The sequence below is a fragment of the Dreissena polymorpha genome, chromosome 4 (assembly GCF_020536995.1).
Source record: "Dreissena polymorpha isolate Duluth1 chromosome 4, UMN_Dpol_1.0, whole genome shotgun sequence".
NCBI lineage: Eukaryota > Metazoa > Mollusca > Bivalvia > Myida > Dreissenidae > Dreissena > Dreissena polymorpha.
The window spans coordinates 101,314,878-101,341,030 of record NC_068358.1 but is presented as its reverse complement, the minus strand read 5'-3'; the positions used below and the strand labels follow the sequence as shown (position 1 = coordinate 101,341,030).

The following is a 26,153-nucleotide window of genomic DNA, read 5'->3' as shown; positions in this document are numbered from 1 at the left end:
TATATTTATGTTCATGTATTAAAAAAACTTAAGAACATTTCCCAAATTCATCAATTAAACAGGTCCTTGATAGTCATTTATTGCGCAATAACAATGGGCATGATGCATTAGAAGTTTATGGAAGGTTAAATTACTTAAAGCCTTAAAAGAACATTTGGTTTGACAAAATTTAGAAACACAGGAGAAGTTATTTTCAAAATGTCTGACAATATTAAGGGATAAAGTAAAACATATTTGTCATTAAATGTAGATTGCTGAAATACAGGGTGTAAAATATTCTGCATAATAACTCAAGGTCAGATGATTATAGATAAATTCTACAGTGTCTTAAGAGTTCATGAGAAAAGATAGCTATATTATCAACACAATTTAAACTGAAATTCTCTCAGTATAATCGAAGAATGACAGACTCATTTTTTAAATTTAACCACATACAGTATATCCTTTTGAACTAAAATCAATAACTTGAAAACTTAAGTAACTGGAACAATTTTCATAGTCCCAGCAAAGTTTATAAATTTCAATAAACCAGAGCACCGCATAGCGGTTGCCAACGCTCGGCTGCCAGTGCAGTTATGAATAAATGAAAGCTTGTCAGATTTTTTTTTTAGGGTCACAGTGACCTTGACTTTTGACCTAGTGACCCAAAAATGGGTGTGGCGTGTAGAACTCATCAAGGTGCAGCTAGATATGAAGTTTCAAAGTTGGAGGTGGAAGCACTTTGATTTTAGAGCAAAAGGTTAAGGTTTAAGCACGACGCGGACGCAGACGTTGGACGACGAGCTGGTTAAATATGACTATCATAATATATAACTAACAGATTATGGGACTGTGTTATCTACGCATGAAATGTCAATTAGAGGAATTTAATAATGGCAAACTTTATTTGTTATCTCCTATATAAAGTATAAAGTTACACACTTGGAAACACAAATACAGTGGTATCAAACCTTTTTTTTATATACAACCAGTATAACTAAAATTTAATTGTGCAAGCACTTATACCAGCGTTAATAATTACTTTGGTGGTTAAACATTTTAGTGAATTTCCCCATCTTTGCAATAAGGGAACCATGAAAACTCAAGACCTTTAAAAACTCGAACATTTCTGTGATCCAGTTGCAACGTCTAGTTAATGAACTTTTACTGTACTTCTACAGGGACTGATGAGAAAATAATGCCTGATGCTTAGTTTTGATTTGTCTAAAATAACAAAACAAATACTGTATGTAAAGAAGACAAAACCTCATAACTTACATACTTTTGTCTTAGAATAAACAGGAATACATTTTGTTTTAATACATATAGCAAAATTACCATTCAAAGCAGATTGGAACTGTAAACTGAAACTGTAAAAACATTGCACATAGAATTTAAATGAAAAAAAGCTTTCACACTTACATGTCTGTGGCGGGATTTAGGCATTAATCCCGTGTCCTCCTAGAACGACAAAACATGGCAATAGTTCTCATATAAAGTCACAATCAGGTGTTGGCAGCAAGGGGCAGATGTAAGATGTAACACACTCATGTGCTCTGTGCAGCCTACGCGGCTCAGGCAATGTCCACACCTACATAGGTTACACTCCACTGATTCAGCTCCACGACACTAGCAGAAAACTGCTGAAACAAACTGCCTAGGAATTCTACTCACTATGAATTATTTATATCTATCTTTCACTGATCCTCTTTAGAAACTTTTGTCTTCTAGCACTGGAAATGATTATAGGCTCAATCCTAATTTCACATTTCCCTAAGATGTAGATTTATGCTTGCCCATCATTGTTAATGGTATTAACATTCAAGTTGATCACTTAAAGTGTTTTGCAACACTAAATTCGTATAACAATATACAAAATTTGACTTAATTAGTCCTTAGGAATCAAACACTTTTTTGCACAATATTTAGTTCAACAATCCACATTTATATCACAAATTCTGAACAGTATGGGCTTAGAGAATTACAAAATAATCGTAGCATCTAAAGAAAACAATAAAATTAAACAATAACAAAAAGCCAGTTAATATCCTTATAGATTACATCATTATATTATAAGAAAAACATTTGTTAAAGTCTATAAACCGTTCTTTTATTAATGTTCTTGTAAACACAAGTTGACATTCTATGCAAACTAAAATCAATGCCAGAATAAAAATTTGAATAGTAAAAAAAAAGAGAGTGTTTTTAAGAAAATACACACACAAGTCTTTTTAAACAATACATATGTACATGCCCTTACGAAGACTGAACACTAATTCTTTTAACATACATGGAACATGTTTGATCATTTAAAATATCTTAAACAATTAGATTGAAGAGAAAACTATCCCTAGCATTAACAAATTATGCATAACAGTTCATACAGCATAAATTCCTATAGTTACCCAAACAAATCTTAAATAACGTGAAACCATTTATTTCTGATTGGTTAAAAGAAGACCTATATGATGGACATGGAATTCTAATTTTGTCAGTATATAAATTTGGAATTTCCATCAATTTCTTGGTTAAAAAGACTATTTGATGGACATGGAATTCTGATTTTGGCAAACATATAAATTATGAATTTTGGTCAGTCATTTTCCAAATAGTTTGTAATATTTTTCTGCGCTAAATCACGTTGGGGCCAGTGAGTCACTTGCAAGTCAACTGCAAAAACAACTTCTAACCAGAGTTTTGTTACAGACGTGACGTATACCCCCACATGCTGCACTGACACAGAATATTTTGCATGCTGTCTTCACAAAACAAGAGAAGCTAATTTATGGCAATTTTAAAGAATTATTATGCCATTATCATTTATGGCCATATTGACCTTTGAACTCTTGAATTCTTTCACATGACACGCCGTCCAATGACTGTGAACAAAACTAATGTACAGAGTAATTTTAAAATCTTACAATGAAAGACATAGTTATGGGCCGGACAAGTGTGACCTTGACCTTGGAGATATCTACATAAATCTTTTGCATGACACACCGTCCAATGATTGTGAACAAATGTACCGAGTTATTTTAAAATCTCACAATGAATGACATAGTTATAGCTCGGACAAGATCATTTATGGCCTTTTTTGACCTTTGAACTGAAAGTGTGACCTTGACCTTGGAGATATTGACATAATTCGTTCGCATGACACACTGTCCAATGATTGTGTACAAATGTACCGAGTAATTTTAAAATCTCACAATGAATGACATAGTAATGGCACGGACAAGATCATCTATGGCCATTTTTGACCTTTGAACTCAAAGTGTGACCTTGACCTTGGAGATATCGATGTAATTCTTTCGCATGACACACCGTCAAATGATGGTGAACAAGTGTGACAAATGATTTTAAAATCTCACAATAAATGACAAAGTTATGGCCCAGACAAGCTCATTTATGGGCAACTCCAAGTGTGACCTTGGAGATATTGACGTACTTCTTTCGCATGACACACCATCCCATGATGGTGAACAAATGTACCAATTAATTATAAAATCTAACGATTAATGACATAGTTATGGTCCGGACAAACTTTCGGTTTAAAACACACAAAGTGACACCTTGACCTAGTTTTTGACCCGGCTTGACCCATATTCAAACTTGACCTAGACATCATCTATAAAGGGTGGTGCGGTGGTCGAGTGGTAACACTCTGGTCTACCATTCCAGAGGTCCCCGGTTCAATTCCTGACCGAGGCACTGGATATTTCAGAAATGCTTCAAGTGTTTCCCACCCAACTAGAGATGTACTGGTATGAAACCCAGGTAATTCTTGCCTGTATTGGTGCTATACACTGAGCACGTAAAAGAACCAAGGGATCTATTCGCAAAGAGCTAGGGTATCGCACCCGGATTTCTTGTATCCCAATACTGTCTCTTCTGCTTGCAATCTCTTCAGCAAAAACCAAAGGACCCCATTGGAAATAAGTGCTTGCACTTTCATGGGTTATCCTTGACTGCAAGGTCAAAATACAACAAATCTAGATACAACTTCTGGCCAAGTTTGGTGAAGATGGGATGAAATTTTCAAGACAGACAGACCGACCGACTGACAGACCGACAAAGTGCCTCCAATATAGCCCCCATTACCAAGGGTAATGGACATATAAAAAGCCTTAATCAATAACAATCAAGGTCATAATGATGCAGTATCTGGATTGCAAACAAACACAGAATCTTTGTATGGATCACGTTGAATTCAATTTCACAAAATTTAAACATTATTATTTGATAGGATCTGAAATTAGTGGATCGGCAAATCCATGAAATCCACAAAAATTACTGTCCCACCAATAATCAGTTTCACAGTGTGATTAAAGTGATAATTTATCATCTCAATTCAGAAATTTGGCTGCAAAAAGAAAGACAAACAATAAATAAAACAGAAGACTAACAAATCCACAATTAAGGTGCAAAACATTTGCAATGTTATGTTAATGAATCAACCACCTACAACAATTAAAACAGTTAACAGTATACATAATACAGAATAAAATGAACTTGTGTTTAATTTATAAAGACTTAAGTTTAATCGTCTTATATTAAATTTTAAATTCTAAACAACTGAAATAAAAGTTCTCAAAATAAATTAAAAAATAAGTACAGCTGTATGCCATAAAATAAATCAAATTAGTTACACAACACATCTGTAGGTGTACATTTAATATTTCCATGACATTTATAATGCCTGCTGCAAATTGTCAAGAAAGACAAACATAGAGAAATATCAGTTATCAATGATTTTCATTGTTTTACTGGAACATTTTTTGGATATGTTCGGTTTTTCAATTGTGACCCCCAATTTTACAAAGGGTGACTACTCTGTAATGAATGTTTATAACAGTCAATATACAGATAAGCTTCCCTTGAACATTCATGTCATAACATTGTGGGGCGTCAAACGGAAAAAGATTGACCGGAATGGCAAAAATACAACAATAATCATTTGTAAGCATAAAATAAAAAGAAAATTTGTTGGATTCAGTGGAATAATGATATTAATTCAATCGTGATAATAGAAAAAAAGTTTTTCACTCATGGCTGCGCAAATCGTGAAAATATTATTTTCTATGATTACTGGTGATAAAATTGATATTCAACAGAATCCAACAAATATCTACTATGTCATATTTTAATTATTACACAATAACAGTGACACCTTTACCTTGGAGCTTAGGACACAGGCCTTGTGTGCAACAAGTCCTCTAAGTAGGGTAAAAATATGGGGAAGGTCATTTCAAATTTGTCTGATGGACCAAGAAGACAAAGTCTGCACAAGAAGATATTGTTGCAGCTGAATCGAGCTGCACACACAGGCTCAACAGAAATTATGAATCACTAAATTATACAATGATCACATATCAAATTAAGCATCTAACATCATAAAACATTATCTAGTAAGTTATTACCTTGCCTATATGCTTGCTCAGTATAGCTTTCACGTATAATTTTTTAACTACTTTTCCTGTTCATACTTTGAATATTGATGACACAACATATTTTTCCATATTCTAAGTTGGTATCAATCACATGCCTATTTGATGTCATAAAGGCTAATAACATGTTTAATTGGTAGCTATTTAAAACGTATTTATTCTTCTGTCTTTACATTAAAACTGATAAAAACGCCTTGCATTTGTTGAATGTTTACAGCTTTATCATTAAACATTTTAATGTATATTTAAAGTGAAAACATATCTTTGTTCTTGCATGATCATATAAAGAGGTCTAGTATCAACAAGCAGCTTTTATAACATTGTTCAAGATTGTTTAAGGTGGGTATTTTAATTTCACTGTACCATTAGAAGTGTATATGACATACTGAACTATAAGTTATCTGTTTTATTTTGCAGCATATTGGAAGCTTTATTTCAGGCAGATATTGTTTCATCTTGGCAACTGTTTTCCAGGTGGATATTGTGACATCTTGACATTCCTTCATGAGGATATTGTGACGTCTTGACATTCCTTCATGTGACTATTGTGACATCTTGGCATTCTTTCATGTGGATAGAGTGACATCTTGGCATTCTTTTAAGTGGATATTGCGACATCTTGGCATTCTTTCATGTGGATAGTGTGACAGCTTGGCATTCTTTCATGTGGATAGTGTGACATCTTGGCATTCTTTCATTTGGCTATTGTGACATCTTGGCATTCTTTCATATGGATGGTGTTACATCTTGGCATTCTTTTATATGGATAGTGTGACATCTTGGCATTCTTTTATGTGGATAGTATGACATCTTGGCATTCTTTCATGTGGATATTGTGACACATTGGCATTCTTTCTTGTGGATAGTGTGACATCTTGGCATTCTTTCTTGTGGATATTGTGACATCTTGGCATTATTTCATGTGGATATTGTGACATCTTGGCATTCTTTCTTGTGGATATTGTGACATCTTGGCATTCTTTCATGAGGATATTGTGACATCTTGGCATTCTTTCATGTGGATATTGTGACATCTTGGCATTCCTTCATGAGGATATTGTGACATCTTGGCATTCTTTCATGTGGATAGTGTGACATCTTGGCATTCCTTCATGTGGATATTGTGACATCTTGGCATTCTTTCATGTGGATAGTGTGACATCTTATCATTCTTTCATGTGGATATTGTGAAATCTTGGCATTCTTTCATATGGATAGTGTGACATCTTGGCAGCTGCCTGGTTTCCTGGCAGATATTGTGACAACTTGGCTAATTGTTTTATGTGGATGTTGTGACATCTTCATAGCTTCTTTTCAGGCAAATATCGTGACATCAGTTCTTTAAGCGTGGATGTTGTTACATCTTGGCAGCTTGTTTCCATCCTGAAATCTTATTCCCAGCAGGATATTGTGGTACGTTGATTTGAGAAGAATATTTTGACATCTTTTTCCAGACAAACATGTTTATATCTTGGCTGTTCTTTTCATGTTGATATTGTGACGTAATGGCAGATTGATTTCCGGCCAATATTGTGAGAACTTGGTTACTTTATGTTCAGGGGGATATTTTGACATCTTGGTAGCTTATTAAAAATGGATATTGATATATTTTGGAGCTTATTTTCATGTGAATTTTGTGACAATTTAGCAGCTTGTTTTCATGTGGATAATGTGACATTTAAGCAGCTGGTTCTCATGTTTGTACTTGTGGACATTGTGACATCTTAATTTGTCTTTTCAGGGTCATGTGAAATGTTTGTAGTTGTTTTCATATGGATATGGTAACATCTTGGAAGCTTTTATTCAGGCAGATGATGCAACATCTTCCTGTTTGTTTTATGGTGGATATTTAGCATCTTGCTAGCTTGTATGGTGGTCATTGCCACATCTTGGATGAAAGATTTTATTATAACTCTTGACACTGTGTTTTCAAATGGATATGGTATTTATCTTGCTTTAATGTGAATTTCATGGTCAATAATTTAAAAGTCAATATGGCAACATCTAGTTTTTGGGGTGGATTTGGCAGCATCTAGCTTTCAGGTGGACTTGGAAACATATAGTTTTGCAGATAGATTTGGCAATATCTAGTTGTCAGGCAGATTTGGCGACATCTGGTTTTCAGGCGGATTTGGGGACATCTAGTTTTCAGGTGGATTTGGTTACATCTAGTTTTCAGGAGGATTTGGTAGTATCTAGTTTTCAGGTGGATTTGGCAACATCTAGTTTTCATGTTGATTTGGCAACATCTAGTTTTCAGGTAAATTTGGCATCATCTTTTTCAGGTGGATTTGGCAACATCTTGTTTTCAGGAGAATTTGGTGACATCTAGTTTTCAGGTGGATAAGACAACATCTATTTTTCATGTTGATTTGGCAACATCCATTTTTCATGTGGAATTAGCTATATCTGGTTTACAAGTTGATTTGGCAACATCTACTTTCTGGTGGATTTTGCAACATCTAGTTTTCAGATTGATTTTGCGACATCTAGTTTTCAGGTAAATTTGGCGACATCTAGTTTACAGGTTGATTTGTCAACATTTAGTTTTCAGGTTGAGTTGACAACATCTAATTTTCAGATCGATTTGGTGACATCTAGTTTTCAGATTGATTTGGCAACATCTAGTTTTCAGGCCGTATTGGTGACATATAGCTTTAAGGTTGATTTGGCAAAATCTACTTTCTGGTGGATTTAAGGGCATCTAGTTTTAAGGTTGATTGGGCAACAAATAGTTTCAGGTGGATTTGGTGACATTTAGTTTTCAGGTGGATTTGGCAACATCTAGTTTTCAAGTAGATTTGGCAACATCTAAACTTGAGGTGGATTCACAACATCTAGTTTTCAAGTGGATTTGACGACATCTAAATTTCAGGTGGATTTGGCAACATCTAGTTTTCAGGTTGATTTGGCAACATCTTATTTTCAACTGGATTCTGCAACATCTAGTTTTTATGCATATTTGGGGACATTTTGTTTTCAGATGGATTTGACGGCAACTGGTTTTCAGTAGGATATTTCATCATACTGTTTACAAGTTGGTATGTTTACATGTTGTTTTTGGGCCGAGGGGTCATCTTGTTTTCATGTCTAAATGGGACATGTAGTTTTCAGTGAATTTGGAGGCATCTTACTTTTAGGTGGATACGGCTCCATACTGTTTTCATGTCAATATGATGTCTTGTAGTTTTCAGGTAGATATGGTTACATCTTGCTTTAATGTGGATATAGCAATATCTTGTTTTCAGGGATACATGATGTAACCTATGTAGCCTGTTTTCAGGTCTATATCATGTTACATAGGTGGTTGTATTCATTTGGATTTTATGACAGAAGAAAATTCTGCCAGCTCATGATTTGTAAGTTTGAAATCTTCCCAGCTTACTTATAGTTGAGATTGGATTTTGTTGTTATGCATGGTTTCTGTTAATATCATCCTCTTCCTGGTCTGTAAGATCCCATTCATTGGGTAAGATTTCCAAGATATTGTTGATTTGTTGTTTTTTATGCTCTTTTAGACAGCTTAAAGCAGAATTTCAGTACTCTTTCTCTTGTCAAAATCTTTTGCTGACTAAAATGTTTCAAGTATAAATCCACATTTGTTTCAAGTTATTATTTCTGTTTGTTTTCTTGCAGTGTGTCCTTGATGCTTATTTCCAAACTGTAAGACATTGAAAGGAAAGCAGAGAGAGACAATACATTTACAATGTATTTGAGTTGAATATGAGCAAAAATGGAGTATTGTAAATTTCTTCAAAATCCAAAATATGTTTTACTAGTCCTTTTTTGTACAAATTGTCCTTCACACATTCTTTCTGTCCAACATGTGTTTTTCCTCAATAAAACAATTTATCCTTGTGCATCTAAAAGCGTTTTTTCAAACTACGTTTAACATTCGCATTACATGCAACTTTTGCTTGTGCAATCTTAGATGAATCAATTCAGGTCCCATCACCACCTTAAGTTTTCACTGTTACGTTTAACAACTCTTTACAAGCAGACACTTGGATTTAAAACGTTCTGTCTTAATATTCAACATAACTTTTAATAGATACAATTTTCTAGTCCATATTGACACACCGTAAGAGCACTCCTATCGTTTTAAATAACTTGTATTGATTCAAACAGCTTCTAAAACTTTAAAAGTCCATTTATACTTTATTTCCTATTCTGATCAAAGGCTTGTAATCGCACTGTTCATCGACTCCCATTTCTTGTCACGACCCTGACCTCTGCTGAAGAAACCATAGTAACAAGTGGGCAGTTGCTAGGTAACCTCCATCATGGGTGAAACCACCTCATCAATACTAACCTTTGACCCAGATGCACCAACATCAGTTTTCCTCCGTTTGGAATCTTAAAAATCCACAAAAAAAGCAAATTAGTGTGATAAAAAAAACAACGTATAGTAAATATACAATCCTTTTTGTACCAGTATATGCTAACATACTTAGTTTTCACAGCAGAACCAAAATTAGCACATGGCCACACATTAGCAAATCTCAAGTTATATAAATTGTAAATCTTAAAAAAATATTGATAACTTTGTATGCAAGAAAATAATTCAGATTAAAGAACAAAAAATTTGGATCACAGAAAACTTTCATCCATTGGAAGCTTTCAACAGCAGCACAAATGCAAAATTAGCCAGTGACTAAAAATCTGAAAACCTAAGTTAAACAAATTGAAAAAAAATATATTGATAACTTTCCAAACAAGAAAATATTTCTGATATAAGCAAAGAAAATTTGGATTTGAAAATTTGAACATTGCTAGGAAAACGTAAATGGAACACTGCATGTTACCTCTCTCGTCCGGGTGCCTTGGTGAGACGTCCGGTGTGTGCCTGTTGTGGTGGCCCGTAGTGATGGTGGTAGTGTTGGCTGGCTCCCAGTCTGGTTCCTCCTGGTCCCGCGATCCAGCGCTGCCACCCGCTGCTGCTTCCTCCGGGCTGTGACTCCTCTTCTTCCTCTCCTGCTTCTCTCGACGTGCTTCCTTCTCTGGAATATTGATGTTATTCTTAAGTAGCTTCAGTGACAAACTAATCTGTCAGATAATTCTACACAAAAAGGAGAGCTATCAGGTACAATGCCTAACAAAAATGTGGACATTTTACATGCATAAAAAAATTCTGTTACTGAATATATTAACATTTTACGAGTGGCTTCTCTTGATGTACTTCCTCTAAAAACATGATGTATTTACTATTAACACTCGGATAGGTACTTTTGACCTGTTAGTAATATCTATATGACAAGAGGGCCTGAAAGGCCCAAAGTCGCTCACCTGAGATAACAAGATATTATTGGGACAAATCTTCTGACCAAATTTCATGAAGATCTGAAAATAAATGTGGCCTCTAGAGTGTAAACAAGGTTTTACTATAGCCATAAAAGGAAAGATATCCCCACCCCCTGGAAGCCATGTTTTTCAACCAACTGGCATCATTTTTTAACTCTTCCAAGATATTATCGGGATGAATCTTCTGACCAAGTAACATGAAGATCGGACAGTAAATGTGGCCTCTAGAGTGTTAACAAGATTTTACTATAGCCATATAAGGAAAAATGCCCCGCCCCTTGGAAGCCATGTTTTTTCAAGCAAACATAATTATTTTCAAACTCATCCAAGATATCATTGAGACCAATCTTCTGACCAAATTTCATGAAGATTGGACAATAAATGTGGCCTCTAGAGTGTTAACAAGGTATTACTAAAGCCATATATAGCCATATAAGGAAAAATGCCCCGCCCCTAGTGGCCATGTTTTTAAAGCAACCAAAACCATTTTCAAACTCATCCAAGATATCATTGGGAAAAATCTTATGACCAAGTTTCATGATGATCGGAAAATAAATGTGACCTCTAGAGTGTTAACAAAGTTTTACTATAGCCGTATAAGGAAAAATGCCCCGCCCCAAGGTGGCCATGTTTTTTAACCAACCGGCATCATTTTTGAAATCGTCCAAGATATTATTGGGATGAATGTTCTGACCGAGTTTCATGAAGATCAGACTATAAATGTGGCCTCTAGAGTGTAAACAAGATTTAACTATAGCCATATATAGCCATAAAATGAAAAAATGCCCCGCCCCTTGGCAGCCATGTTTTTCCAGCAAACAAAACCATTTTGGAACTCATCCATTATATCAATAAGACAAATCTTATGACCATATTTCATTAAGATTGCATAATAAATGTGGCCTCTAGAGTGTTAACAAGGTTTTACTATAGCCATATAAGGAAAAATGCCCCGCCCCCTGGTGGCCATGTTTTTCAACCAAAGGGCATCATTTCTGAACTTGTCCAAGATATTATTGGGATGAATCTTCTGACCAAGATTCATGAAGACTTGACAATAAATGTGGCCTCTAGAGTGTTAAAAAGATTTTACTATAGCCATATAAGGAAAAATGCCCCGCCCCTTGGCAGCCATGTTTTTCAAGCAAAGGTAACCATTTTCAAACTCATCCAAGATATTATTGGGACAAATCTTCTGACCAAGTTTCATGAAGATCATAAAATAAATGTGGCCTCTAGAGTGTTAACAAGGTTTTACTATAGCCATATAAGGAAAAATTCCCCGCCCCCTGGCGGGCATGTTTTTCAACCAACCGGCATCATTTTCGAACTCGTCCAAGATATAATTGGGATGAATCTTCTGACCATATTTCATTAAGATTGCACAATAACTGTGGCCTCTAGAGTGTTAACAGGATTTTACTATAATAGCTATATATAGCCATATAAGGAAAAATGCCCCGCCCCTTGGCAGCCATGTTTTTCAAGCAAAGGTTACCATTTCTGAACTCATCCAAGATATCATTGGGACAAATCTTCTGAGCAAGTTTCATGAACATCGGAAAATAAATGTGGCCTCTAGAGTGTTAACAAGGTTTTACTATAGCCATACAAGGAAAAATGTGCACCCGGCCCCTGGCGGCCATGTTTTTCAATCAACCGGCATCATATTCGAACTCGTCCAAGATATTATTGGGATGAATCTTCTGACCAAGTTTCATAAAGATCAGACAATCAATGTGGCCTCTAGAGTGCTAACAAGATTTTACTATAGCCATATAAGGAAAAATGCCCCGCCCCTTGGCAGCCATATTTTTCAAGCAAACGTAACCATTTTTTAACTCATCCAAGATATCATCTTCTGACCAAATTTCATGACAATTGGACAATAAAAGTGGCCTCTAGAGAGTTAACAAGGCAAATGTTGACGGTGCAAGACGGACAAAAAGTGATCACAAAAGCTCACCATGAGCACGTTGTTCTCAGGTGAGCTAAAAACAGGGCTTAATGCATGTGCATAAAGGGTCATCCCAGATGCACCTGTGCAGCCCACACAGGATAATAAGGGACAACACTTTCCGCCTATACTGGATTTTCTTTCAGAAGAGACTTAAATTAAACCAAAAATTTTACGACATGCATTAAGAACAGTTAACCCTTTACAACTCAGATATATATTTTAACCTGTTTGTAGTCTCTTAGAAAATAAAATGTTATTAAATACCTTTATAAATAGAGTCAAGTTTTAAAGGCTTTATTTCCAACTATGAGATACTTGAGCAGCAACCAGCAAAAACCTGAACATACTGTGAGTTACTTGCATGCTCTTCTAGCTTTATTCTGGTTGAATATTGCATATTTTCACATTGCCTCTGAGTGGGAAAGGTTATACTTTAGTAGCTTCAGTGAAAACTGTTAGACAAACCTTGACAAAAAAATTGTTGCCTAACAAACATTGGGGCCTATCAGATAAAATGCCTGACAAGAAACGTTTAAATTTTACAAGTAGCATAAGGTCTGACAAGGTCTAAACGTGATAGAATAATGTGTCAAACAGGCACTTAAGAGAATTCACAAGAACTGACTTGAATATAAACACATTTAAACACAATATTTTTTTACATCCAAAGACTTGTTAAATAAACTGTTACTTCAAAATAACACGCTCTGTTACAACACTAATTCCAATATAACCCAGGAGGGTCTTGGCTTCCTTTTTTTGCCAACCTTCAATTTCGGTCTCAAGAATTTCCTTGAAATTCAAGTATGGCAGCGCAATTTGTGCCTATTGAATAATTGCCCAATTTTAATCTATTTAGCGGCTAACCATTGCTATGGCATTTGAAAGGTTGAGTGTGAGTATCTATTGTTTGATGCAAATAAAGGTGGGAATAATAGCATGTGTTTATCAGTGTTTTTAGCTCTTTTGCTGTTATAATATGTGTTTGCAATCTTTTGAATCATTGACAGGTTTGACAAGTTTTACGATACATGTTTCACTTAATTTCTATTTGTATACAATACAAATTTAAATCTTGTCTGCTTAAATGCAATTGAAAACGTAACAGGCAAAGAGAAATTAAACAAGACTATTGCCAAGCAATATATGTCCCCTACCGGCTCCACCATTGTCAGAATTTTGAACATAATATTGAACCATCTTTCAAATCTCACTTGAAATTAAAACAAAACATGTAAGCATCAATACAACCATAATGGAACAATTAATTTTATAAAACTGCATTGAAAGTTATTACTCCACCAACCTCGTGACTTTTCGTTCTTGATTCTTTCCAGTCTTGCTTGCAGTTCCTCTTCTTTCTCCTTAATCTCCTTTGACTTCACTTTCCCGTCATGGCTGTCCCCTTCCCTGTCCCCCTTACCCCTGACCTGCCCCTCGGACACCCTCTCCTTACTCTTGCCCCTCTTCTCCATCCTCTCAATCTTTGGGCCCTCCGGTTCCTCCACCTTTTCTTCCTTGACCTTAACCTTCAGTTTCAGGGGAGTGACAATGTTCCTAGAGTCATCCTTAGTGTCCTGCTCCTTCTTTACCTTGACTTTACCATCGACCCTGTCATCCTTTGACTTGCTTATTTTCTCTTTTACCACAACTTTGTCATCTTTCTTATTGGTCTTGTCGTCTTTTTTATCTGATTTTGCATCTACTTTAACCCTGTCTAAATCTTGCCTGAAATGTAAAGTAATTTGTGCAAGTTCAGTTCCATAAAAAGATAGATTCTTAACTACACTTAACATTTGTGTTATTAATTACACTTATAAAGAGTTTTGTCACTGAAAAAACAAAAGTGGCCACCAAGATTATGTTTGTCAGACTAAGCTGAAGTACTTTTTGAGTTGTCGCAATATCCACATTTAAGTTCAACTTATTTATGTAACCAAAGCAATTCTTCAGCACAAAAAAGAAAGAAGGTTCATATTCCTCATATTTTCCACAGACAAAAAAATCTAAAATGTGTATTACTTATATGACTCTCCATCTACATACGGAGTTTTATCAACATTCCTAAAGTACTTTTTAGTTGTTTTAGGATCCAGATTTTACTTTCACTGTAACCATGGCAACCAAAACCTTTTTCGGACACAAACTGAAAGTTATGCTTTTTCCCAATATGGCTTTCTATCCACGTAAAGAGTTTCATCAAAGTTGCTTAAGTACTTCTTGAGTTGTTTGAAGGATCCAGATCCAGATTTTTATTACTCTGTATCTATGGCATCTGAAACGTTTTTGGGACCAGAACTAAAATGATATGCATATTTCTTATATGGTTTCCTATCCAAATACTGAGTTTCATCAAAATCACGTAAGTACTTTTTGAGAAATCACACAATCTAAATTCTGACAAACAGACAAAGAGGTTGATGGTCCTGGTGTTAATCTACAGTCCCCAAAGGCTAACTGTTAGAAGAATAGAAGAATATAATTTAATGTGCGACTAAGATTGAGCAACAAAAATGAATGTCCAAGGTAGTTAAAACAATAAATATGAGTAAGGCGCACATCTAAGAACGAAGCTTGGGCTAGACTTATGGTAGAGGAGGAAGAATGTAACACTTGCGTTATAATTTCCTTTAGCTTAACATTTATTAATAATATGAAGATTGAACATGTTAAATACAATGCTAGTTCCCTTGATCCACTCGAGCCAGATTCTAATGCTTCCTTTTACCGCTTCCTCAAAGATATGATCCACACTCTGGGAAAACAGGGCTTAATACATGTGCGTAGTGTCACCCCAGATTAGCCTGTGCAGTCTGCACACACTGATCAGGGATAACACTTTCCAAATAAAGAAGATTTCTTTTAAAAGAGACTTCTTTCAAACGAAAAATACAATAAAAGCACAGGCTAATTTTCGACAACACTTAACAAATGTGCCCAGAGTACAGTTCAAGTCCACTACCCACTGGATACTGATCCTTCATTTAACAAGCTTCATTAAAAATATTCACAAAGTTAACCTTATCTCACTATACGTTCCTCTCACAAAGCTGTGACATCCTCCCTCCTATCACAACATTAACGATCAACTACATCTCCATACTTATGCCCCCTTCACACAACATCTACTACATGTCACAGGGGTGTCAATAGTCACAAATTTGAAAACCGGGAAATTAAGCCTGGAGTCTGAGGCTGTAGGTTCCAAACAGGGGCAGACCCCCCCCCCTCCCGAGGCCTAGCTTATTGTTCTTTTTTGTTTAAAGTTTTTGTTACAATTTCTGGTGAGTAAAGTGCAAAATATTATATACCAGACCATACATAACACTGAATGTGCATTTGTCTTTGTATAAAAATGTTCTAAAGAACGTTTAAAATAAATTAAAATTGACAAACAATACTGTATCCAAAAACGACTGTACGAAAACATATTGAGTTACGTCTTTTGCACATGAAATAAAATATGAATACATGTATTGTTTAACTGCAGAAAATGAAAACCAGCATCTAGTAACCTAGCAAACACGCAATCAATAGGCAATTTGGTTAATATATGTTTTACAATATGATATTGCAGTGCTTTACTTTGCTAATCAATAATTAGCATTTTTAAGATGGCAGGCATTTGCAACATTTCGTAGAATTGTAAGATTTTCAGAAAGTAGCAAAGAAGTTTCTTCAAATACTGTTCATGTCTGTGCCGGGAGCTAACCAATTAGACATTAATAAACGAACAAGAGTGTTTAACTGTCACAAGATACGCCCGTTTGAAGGTCTGACTGACTAATGGGGTTATTTACCCTCGGGACTTCGGTTAAAAACCATTGCCCGAGCACACTGCTTAACATAGAACTCTGCATAAAAAGCCGAAAACGGCCATAAAATGGACAGCCCGATTTTACTGGGCTGTACCATTGGTATAAATATAAAACTTTGCAGTGTTGGTGCGGTGCCTTAATAAAAATCCATTGGTTTAAAAATATATAACCCTTATATGAAGCGTTAAAAAGACGCAGTGCTATACAGTGAATAGGCCTAACGCGGTTAAAAAAGCGGCGTTTTAATTGGTTGATGGTTTTTTGAAGGTTTTGGACACCATGCTTAATGCTTGAAATGCACTTAGTGATCTAGTGACCTAGTTTTTGACCCAGCATGACCCATATTTGAACTTGACCTAGATATCATTTAGACACAACTTCTGACCAAATTTGGTGAAGATCGGATGAAAACTACTTCAATTAGAGAGCGGAAACCATGCTAAATCCTTGAAATGCACTAAGTGACCCCGTGACCTAGTTTTTGACCTCGCATGACCCATATCCTATCTTGACCTAGAAATTGTCTAGATACAACTTTTGACCAAATTTGGTGAAGATCGGATGAAAACTACTTCAATTAGAGAGCGGACACCATGCTAAATGCTTGAAATGCACTAAGTGACCTCGTGACCTAATTTTTGACCTGACATTACCCATATTTAAACTTGACCTAGAAATCATTTAGACACAACTTCTGACCAAATTTGGTGAAGATCGGATGAAAACTACTTCAATTAGAGAGCAAACACCATGCTAAATATTTGAAATGCACTAAGTGGCCCCTTGACCTAGTTTTTGACCCGGCATGACCCATATAGGAACTTGACCTAGATATTGTCTAGATACAACTTCTGACCAAATTTGGTGAAGAGCGGATTTAAACTACTTCAATTAGAGAGCTGACACCATGCTAAATGCTTGAAATGCACTAAGTGACCTCATGAACTAGTTTTTGACCTGGCATGACCCATATTTGAACTTGACCTAGATATCATTTAGAAACAACTTCTCATCAAATTTGGTAAAAATCGGATGAAAACTACTTCAATTAGAGAGCGGACACCATGCTTAATCCTTGAAATGCACTAAGTGACCCCGTGACCTAGTTTTTGACCCAACATGACCCATATTAAAAATCTTGACCTAGAAATTGTCTAGATACAACTTCTGACCAAGTTTGGTGAAGATCGGATGAAAACTATTTGAATTAGAGAGCGGACACTGCTGTTTTTTTAAAACAGGCGTATAAAAATTGGACAATATCAGTACTGAGGGAAAATTTCCATAATGCCCAGAAAGAAATTAAAAGTTCGTTTTCAAATGATTTGCACTAAAACAAATTTGTCCCTACGCACCCTTTTAAAAAACTAGAATTTATGCTGATCTCAAAATTGACCCCAGACCGCTTAAGTCCGGATTTCTGGAATAAGCCTGACAATTGACACCTCTGATGTCGATACTCAACCCTACCCTGCTGTGGCCTCCTCCCTTCTATCTGTCTCACTGGCTGACTTCTTGGACTCTGTACCAGCTCTCGACTCTGCTCCAGCAGTGACCTTCACCTTCTCCTCAGACTTTGACTTCTCCACCGTCTTCTCTGTCAACTTGGTCCTCTTCATGTCTTTATCTTTCACTGGACCATTCTCTGTAGGTAAAATGTACTTCATGCATGTGTGTACATTGTTGTCCCATATGAGCCTGTGCAGTCTGCAGAGGCTAATCAGGAACAGCTCTTTACACATAAACATGATTTGCGTTCAGCAGAGTATTCCTTTAAACGACCAATTCCATTTAAGTTGAAAGTGTCCCCTTTGATGAGCATGTGCAGACTGCACGGGCTTATATGGGACAACAATTTACACACATATATTTAGCTCAGTTTTCGTTCGCAATCGCTCAGTTTTAAAGATAAACATTAACATCAACAAAGAAATTTTATGTGTGGGATACATGCATCTGAATACAAATAGTCAAGTCACAAAACATTTTTACCAAAAGAAAAACAATATTCTTAAGATCAATGAAAAGCCATTTCTACAATAAATGTGTCACAGACAATGATGCTCCCACAATGCATGCTTTGGGCTCAGACAAATAAAGTATATACTCTACAAAGCACAAAAAGACAAATAGCTGTAACTGTTTGCAGTACAAATACCTTTGATATTGATGATCTACACATTCAACTTTGAAAGTTTAAGCAACAAGACCTGCGTTTGTGAAACACAATGCCCTTACTGCGCTTTGAAGCTGCACAGCAGCTATTTTAGAGAAAAGAAGTCCAACTATGCCAAAATATCAATGAATTAGAACAAAACTCACACTTCATCTGTAGGTAATGTAGGTACACTCACATACCAAAAATCAGCTAATTATTTGAAAGCATTGCATACTAAACCTACTGAAAACTGAATGCTGGACGGACAGATAGACAGTTCGACTGCTTAATGCCACCCTGCCAGGGGCATAAAAACTGCCAAGCAGTAACTAGAGTTAATCAGGCACAATAATTGATCTATATAATCTAAAGTGGAGAAACAGACAAAGGGCCATAATTCTAACAAAATATAAATCTAGTATTACATTATATGCACCCATATACCAGACAGAAATAATACAATGGAGCCGGTCTCTGGGAAAACTGGACTGTATGCATGTGCATAAAGTATCATCACAGATTAGCCTAATCCAGGACGATACTTTCCACTAAATGATATGTTTTGTTCATAGGAATCTCTTCTTAACAAAATTCCAATTTAGGCGGAAAGTACCGTCCATGAAAGACATCGGCAAACTGCACAGGCTAATCTGGTACCAAACTTTACGCTCATGCATTAAGCCCAGTTTCCGCAGAAAAAGGCTCGATTTTTTAATCACAGAAAGTGAGGACGTACTGTCTCCATTGAGCAGCTTGGCGGGTTTGTCTTTCCCATTGAGGGCCTCGATCTTGCCCCCCACTGGTTCCAGGCTGCTCTGAGCACTCACACTCTGGGATGACCCGGCTCCCTGCTTCTTCTACAACACAGGGGGAAAACTCTGAGTGAGAAATGGAAGGTGAACAAAAAGTGCCAAACCGTAACATACATAATTAAGCTTCTTCTGGAAAAACTAGGCTTAATACATTTGCATAAAGTTCCCAGACTAGCCAGTGCAGTCAGGACAGGCTAATCAGGACAACACTTTCAGCTTTAATGGAATTTTTGATTTAATGAAAGTCTCTTCTAAACAAAATTCAATTTAGACGGAAAGTTTCGTTCCTGATAAACCTATGCAAACTGCACAGGCTAATAATCTATGATGACACACATGCATTAAACCCAGATTTCCAAGAACTGCAGGCTGCTCTGAGCACCTACACTTAGAGATGACCTGGCTCCCTGCTTCTTCTACAACACAGTGGGAAAACTCTGAGAAATGGATATTGAATGGTACCTTCCCTTGACATTCACAATTGCGCCTTGTTCTGCTGAATGCATTTGCGTAAAGAACAGTCCCAGATTAGCCTTTCTGCTTTTATAGAATTTTTTATTTAATAGAAGTCTCTTCTAAACAAAAATCATTTATGAAGGAGAGTGTCATCTCTGATCAGCCTGAACAAATTTTAGGTAGATGTATTATCTCAGAGAATGGGACACAGTAAGCATAGAAAAAATTACATAAGGTGGCTAAAGATCCAATTCTCAAACTTGGATTTCAACTTTTAATCAATACAAATACCTGTAAGTGACATGTTACCTTCTGGCCTCGATGACCATTTGATATTCTTTAAGATTAAGTCTGCCACTAAGATAAAGATGACGATTGTTTGGTGTCATTGGCCCAGTGCATACAACTTTATGTAAGAACTTAAGTTTGGGTCATAAATTATTAGAGATTGGGTCATAGATTATTACTATTTATTTAATGCTTTCCGGTGGTTTATAGAGAAATATCAGTGAATTAAAACTGATAATTTCACTGTTTCAAACAGTGAAAATTATCAGTGAGAGTTATCGATAATTTTCATTGTTTACTGTGAAATGACGTCATTTTTTTTGACGAAATGACGTCATTATCCCAGCAAAATTCTTTAGTTAAACTCTTGAACAATGTATATAAACTGTGCAAAATGCATTAAATAAAAAGAAAATTTGTTGGATTCGGTGGATCAAAGAAAATATATATTTTCACTCGTGGCTGCGACACTCTTGAAAATATTATTTTCTATGATCACTCGTGAATTAAAATCGATAATCCACCGGATCCAACAAATATCCTCTATAACTTCTCTTTTATAAGCATCAGCAAGAAATTTCTATGCATTCATATCCCCCGCCAAAAAAAATGTGTTTATGAATGGCAGTAAATCCCTTGAAAAATTGTATAATCTTAAAAAAAAAAATTAAGTGTAGGGTTATTGTTTTTATTAAATAAAATTTTCCTCACTGACATCTATACGACCATGAATTTTCATGTTGATATATTATATAGTTTCTGAGATATAGCCCTGGAATGTTTGTGACAGACCGACGGATGGAATGACAGACGCACAATGCTAATTCCATATCTCTCTGCCTTTGGCGAGGATAACAACTCTACACATACCATAGCTGGAACATATCTCATAGTCTCTGCAATATGCCATACACTTCAATATGAGAAATACAACCTTCAACTAGAGCATCGATATAGGGACAACTCAAGCCCATGTCGATACCTAATCCTATGCAATATATTTTCTACTTTATCCTCCAAACTCCAGGGCATTCGCACCTCTGTATAAAGATTATCTGACAGGCGCAAATTGTCCCTACCATGCAATAGCTGAGGACTAATTATGGGGCTGTGTTCTCTTCACGTTTCAATTTGTTGAATTTAATAAATGTGAAATTTATATTTGCTACTTTTATTAAATGTTTAATGAAAAGTATTGGTTTACATATTACAAAGAATACAGACTATTGAGCAGTTGAATTATCGATTTTAATTCACGAGTGATCATATAAAATATATATTTTCTATGATCACGAGTGAAGTAAAATCGATATTCCACAGAATCCAACAAATTTTCTTTTTATTTTAAGCTTTGTTCATCGCTTATATACATTTTAAAGAGTTTTACTAAAGAATTTCACTGGGATAATGACGTCATTTCATTAAAAAAATGACGTCATTTCACAGTAAACAGTGAAAATTATCGATAATTTTCACTGATAATTTTCACTGTTTGAAACAGTGAAATTATCAGTTTTAATTCACTGATATTTCTCTATAAACCACCGGAAAGCATAAAATAAAGAACAGTAAACAAATACAGGAATGTTTAATTTTTAATTGACCCTTGTTCTGGGAAAACTGGGCTTAGTGCATGTGGGTAAAGTATGGTCCCACATTTGCCTGTGCAGTCTGAACAGGCTAATGAGGGACAACACTTTCCGCTATGGATTGAGCTCAAAGGGATCAAAGGAAGTCTCTTTTAACCAAATGTCCAGTTAAGGCGGAATCTATTTTCCATGGTTAGCCTGTGCAGACTTTACATTCTAATCAGGGACCACACTTAACACACATATATTTAGCCCAGTGTCTGATACTTCTTAGACCAATGACCTTTACCTACCTCTTTATCCCTGACATGAAACTCGTGTTCAGGCACCCAGGTGCTCTTTTTTGCCTTCAGCTGGCCAGAATATCTAAAACAAACAGAATTGCAACAGAAACTAGAACTATTTTTTTAGTCACACTCTTGGAAATGGGGCTTAATGCATGTGCATTAAGTTTTGTCCCAGATTAGCCTGAGCATTCCGCACAGTCTCACCAAGGACGACACTTTCCACTTTTATGGAATTCTTTGATCAATGTAAGTCTCCTTTTAACAAAAGTAAAGTCAAATCACAAAGTGTCGTCCCTCAGTATCCTGCGCATGTTTACAAGCTAATCTGGGTCACCACTTTAAGCATATGGATTGAGCCCCTTTTTATGAGTGTATCTCATTTAGTTTGAAGACCAATATCTGACATACTCAATATCTAGACAAGGATGTGTGAAAGGATAACAAAGCTGTACCTACTGTGTCATTGTTAAGTCACAATCCTTGATTTATTATACTACTTTATTCTATTAAATATTGTGACAGTTATTGTCTATACTCTTTTCAGCAGTGGTAGGTACTAATACAGATTTTAGATCCAACACAAATTAAAACATTAATTAAAATCAATCAATATATCAAATAACCTCAAATAGATACATGGACTGGAGTGTCTCAATTTTAAATGCTTAAGCATCAGTATCAATGCTCCAGTCAAAGATGGTTGTTATTAAATAAGATTTTAAATGATGTTGGTACTACAAGAATTGTTTGAGCTACTGTAGCTGACCACTTATCAATGTAGATCACCTCGTGGACGAAATGCCCTACAAAACCTTACTATGTGAAACTAAACTCTTCATGTGTATATAGATCAAGCAAGTATATAAGCAACAATTTGTTAAATTAGTTTAAAATTGAAAGGGAGGAAATCAGCTGACAGAAAAGAAATCAGGCCCCTAATTTGACACAAAAAATACTGTACCCCATGGCCAGGGCAAACAGGTCCGGCCTCTTCTCCTTTTCCTCCTGTTTCAGCCTGTCCACCCTGCGCTCCAGTGGAGACCCGAACTGCAGTATACGGGGGTAGTGGGGCAGGATCTGAATGAGAACATTGGAAAAGCGATCTGAAAAAACAGGGTTTAATGCATTTGCGTAGTGTCATCCCATATTAGCCTGTGCAGTCTGTACAGGCTTATCAGGGACGACACTTTCCGATTCAAGGGTATTTTTTATATTTTTCTTAGCAAAGCTCAAGATTAGGAGGAAAGTGTAATACATAATTAGCCTAAGCCAACTGCACAAGCTAATCTTGAATATCACTTTACAAACATGCATTAAGTCCTGTTTACCCAGAGCAAAGCTTATATATAGGACCTGCACTGCAGTATATCGGGATAGTGGGGCAGGATCTCGAAAAAAAGAACTGTGATATGGGAAAATGGGGTTATATGCATGTGGTTAAAGTGTCCACCCAGATAAGCCTATGCAGTCCACACAGGCTAATCAGGAACAACACCTTTTGCTGTTATATTTTTTGTCGTTTAAAAAATGTCTATTTTTAGCAAAAATCCAGTTTAGGCAGATTGTTTCATCCTTGATCCGTCTGTGCAGACTGCACAGGCTAATATAGGACAACACTAGGCACATATTTAAACCTGGTTTTCCCAGAATGAAGCTCATTTGAAAGTTCACAGTTTCTGAAAACCTAGTGACACAAACCTTGGTGAGAATAATGAGTGCATTCCTGATCTGTATGTAATTGCCAGACTCAATGCAGGCGACCATGGCCTTGGTGATGCGGAAGTGCCACTTGTGACAGACATGCCTGTAGTTCTCAAAGTCAAGCTGGTCGGCCTTTGTGTTGGAGTTCTCTCCTTTTCTGAACACAGTCACAAACCCGGGGTACGTGCCACACTCCTGTATCAACACATAGACAATTTATTGTGGTCAAGTAAATAAGACTATTGTGAACATTCATATAAAGTACATGTTTCTATCACATCGGATATATGAAGCACACTCTGTAAATGGTGAGAAATGTAAGGATCATAAACACTAGAGCCTTACTCTGTGAAGACAGGGTTTAATGAATGTGAGTAAAGTATCGTCCCAGATTACACTGCACAGGCTCACAGTGGAAAACACTTTCCACCTTAGCCGATATTTGCTAAGAAAACACAAAAATACCATAAAAGCAGAAATTGTTGTCCCTGATAAGCCTGAGCACACTGCACTGGCTAATCTGGGACGACACTTTAGGCACAGGTATTTAACCAGGTAATCTCAGAGCGTGACTCACTTGTACTGTGGTAAGGTAAATGAGAGAATTGTTAACATTCACATGATGCATGTGTTTCCATCATATTTGATAATACACGTTGAAAAGTCAGCCAGCCTACTTGTGGAGCATTACTTTCAACAAGTTGAATATTTGCTTAACATTAAAACCACAAACAAATATCAAAAAACAGTTTGTAAGCTGGAAAGATATAACAAGATGGGCAATTATAACCATATATGGTTCATTTTATTCAACTAAATCAAGCTTCTGTATGCAGACAATACCAAACTTCCAGATTGTTGTCAGACATTCGGTCTGACAGATTGACAAAATCTGAACAGTAATCACTGTTGTCATCTTTAAGCAAAAGCGAGCGTGCTATCGTATTACCACACATGCTTTAACATCTGCAACCCGTTTTGGATTTTCAGGCTTTGAGACTTCCACATAATTGATATTTACTTATTTACTAAAAATGTACTTAATTCAAAAGAAAGAAAATGAAAACGAAATCAACTTCTTATAAATCTCCATTAAACTCTTTGCATGAACCTTGATATGGTTGATAACTGCAAGCTGTTGTTTTGTTTAACTTTCACTTTTGTTTAAACTTAAAGACGATCGAATGAAGGTCAAGTGTACTGATCCTTGCTTGAAACATGCACTTATTTACTCGTCGACAGTATGCAGGGAACCAAATGTATTTCTAGAACATTCTTCACCGAACACGGACAGATTATTTCCGATTTTTGACAAGAAGACTTTGGACCAATCAACAGCGAGTCTGACCAGCGAATACACTCATATTTCACAAAATCGGCAAAGTGCGTATTCCGCCGTATTTCGCAGATGTTCTATAAACACTTTTAATTTCTTGGGAAAACCCAAAAATATTTGTGTCAGACATTTTGGGCCGTAGAGATAAGATTTTAGATCAGCCCTTGACTGTGTCAGAAATGTCCATAGGTCGGACGGAGTTTGGTATTGTCTGTGTATGTGTTAATGCAATAATACAATTTATTTTTTACAAATTGTGTAAAACACCCTAGAGTTACATCATTCCTGTCTGCAGCTACTCAGATATTTTCGTTTTGATACAAAATTTAAAAAAGCAAATTGTCATTAATTTAGTCCAGAGTTATCTATCTTTGTTGTTTAAGTTCAAATAACTTTAAAAAATTGAAATTAAAGTTTTTATAAAGAAAATATTAAAATTCAATGACATTATTACATGGACCATTTAAAATGTAATAAGTCATTAATCAAAGTTTCTTACAACACATATTTAATTTCAATGCTTAATGGAAACAATGGAAGTCATTCAAAATGTTCACCTTGTCATAGAATTCCTTGTTGCTATGCCACCTCATGACAGTCTCCAGGGCAGCACACAGGAACCTCCCGTACCTTTGGGCTTCGTTTTCAGTGCACGAAGAAACCGTGTAGGTTATATCACAGAATATCTGTAACATGAAGACATTGTGTAGGTTATTGGCCTTACTACTAGACAATTTGATAGTACATAATTGTCAATACCATTTTAACATTTATAATTACAAATCCATTTCCACAAAATAAAACTGAACAAAAACACAGTAAATACGAATCACTTAAACCTTTACCACTTTGATACGTACTTTGACGCATTTGTAGTCCCTTAGAAAATTACATTTAATCAAATAATTATCTTACTAAATTCAAGTTTTAAAGGCTTTATTTCCAACCCTTAGTTACTGATGAGCAGCAAAAAGCATAAAACCTGAACAGACTGCGAGTTACTCGCAGGCTTTTCTAGTTT

The 26,153-nt window shown here is 35.9% G+C and overlaps 1 protein-coding gene across 1 annotated transcript in view; it reads right to left on the bottom strand.

Annotated features, from left to right (window-relative positions):
- Positions 1-26,153, bottom strand: part of LOC127876177 (THO complex subunit 2-like) — a 104,150-nt gene that overhangs the window by 12,929 nt on the left and 65,068 nt on the right. The window contains 10 exon segments of the mRNA XM_052421183.1: positions 1,402-1,440; positions 9,739-9,782; positions 10,232-10,426; positions 13,994-14,415; positions 17,976-18,150; positions 19,400-19,520; positions 22,102-22,174; positions 23,057-23,172; positions 23,794-23,991; positions 25,690-25,818. Coding sequence (XP_052277143.1) covers positions 1,402-1,440; positions 9,739-9,782; positions 10,232-10,426; positions 13,994-14,415; positions 17,976-18,150; positions 19,400-19,520; positions 22,102-22,174; positions 23,057-23,172; positions 23,794-23,991; positions 25,690-25,818 — 1,512 coding nt within the window.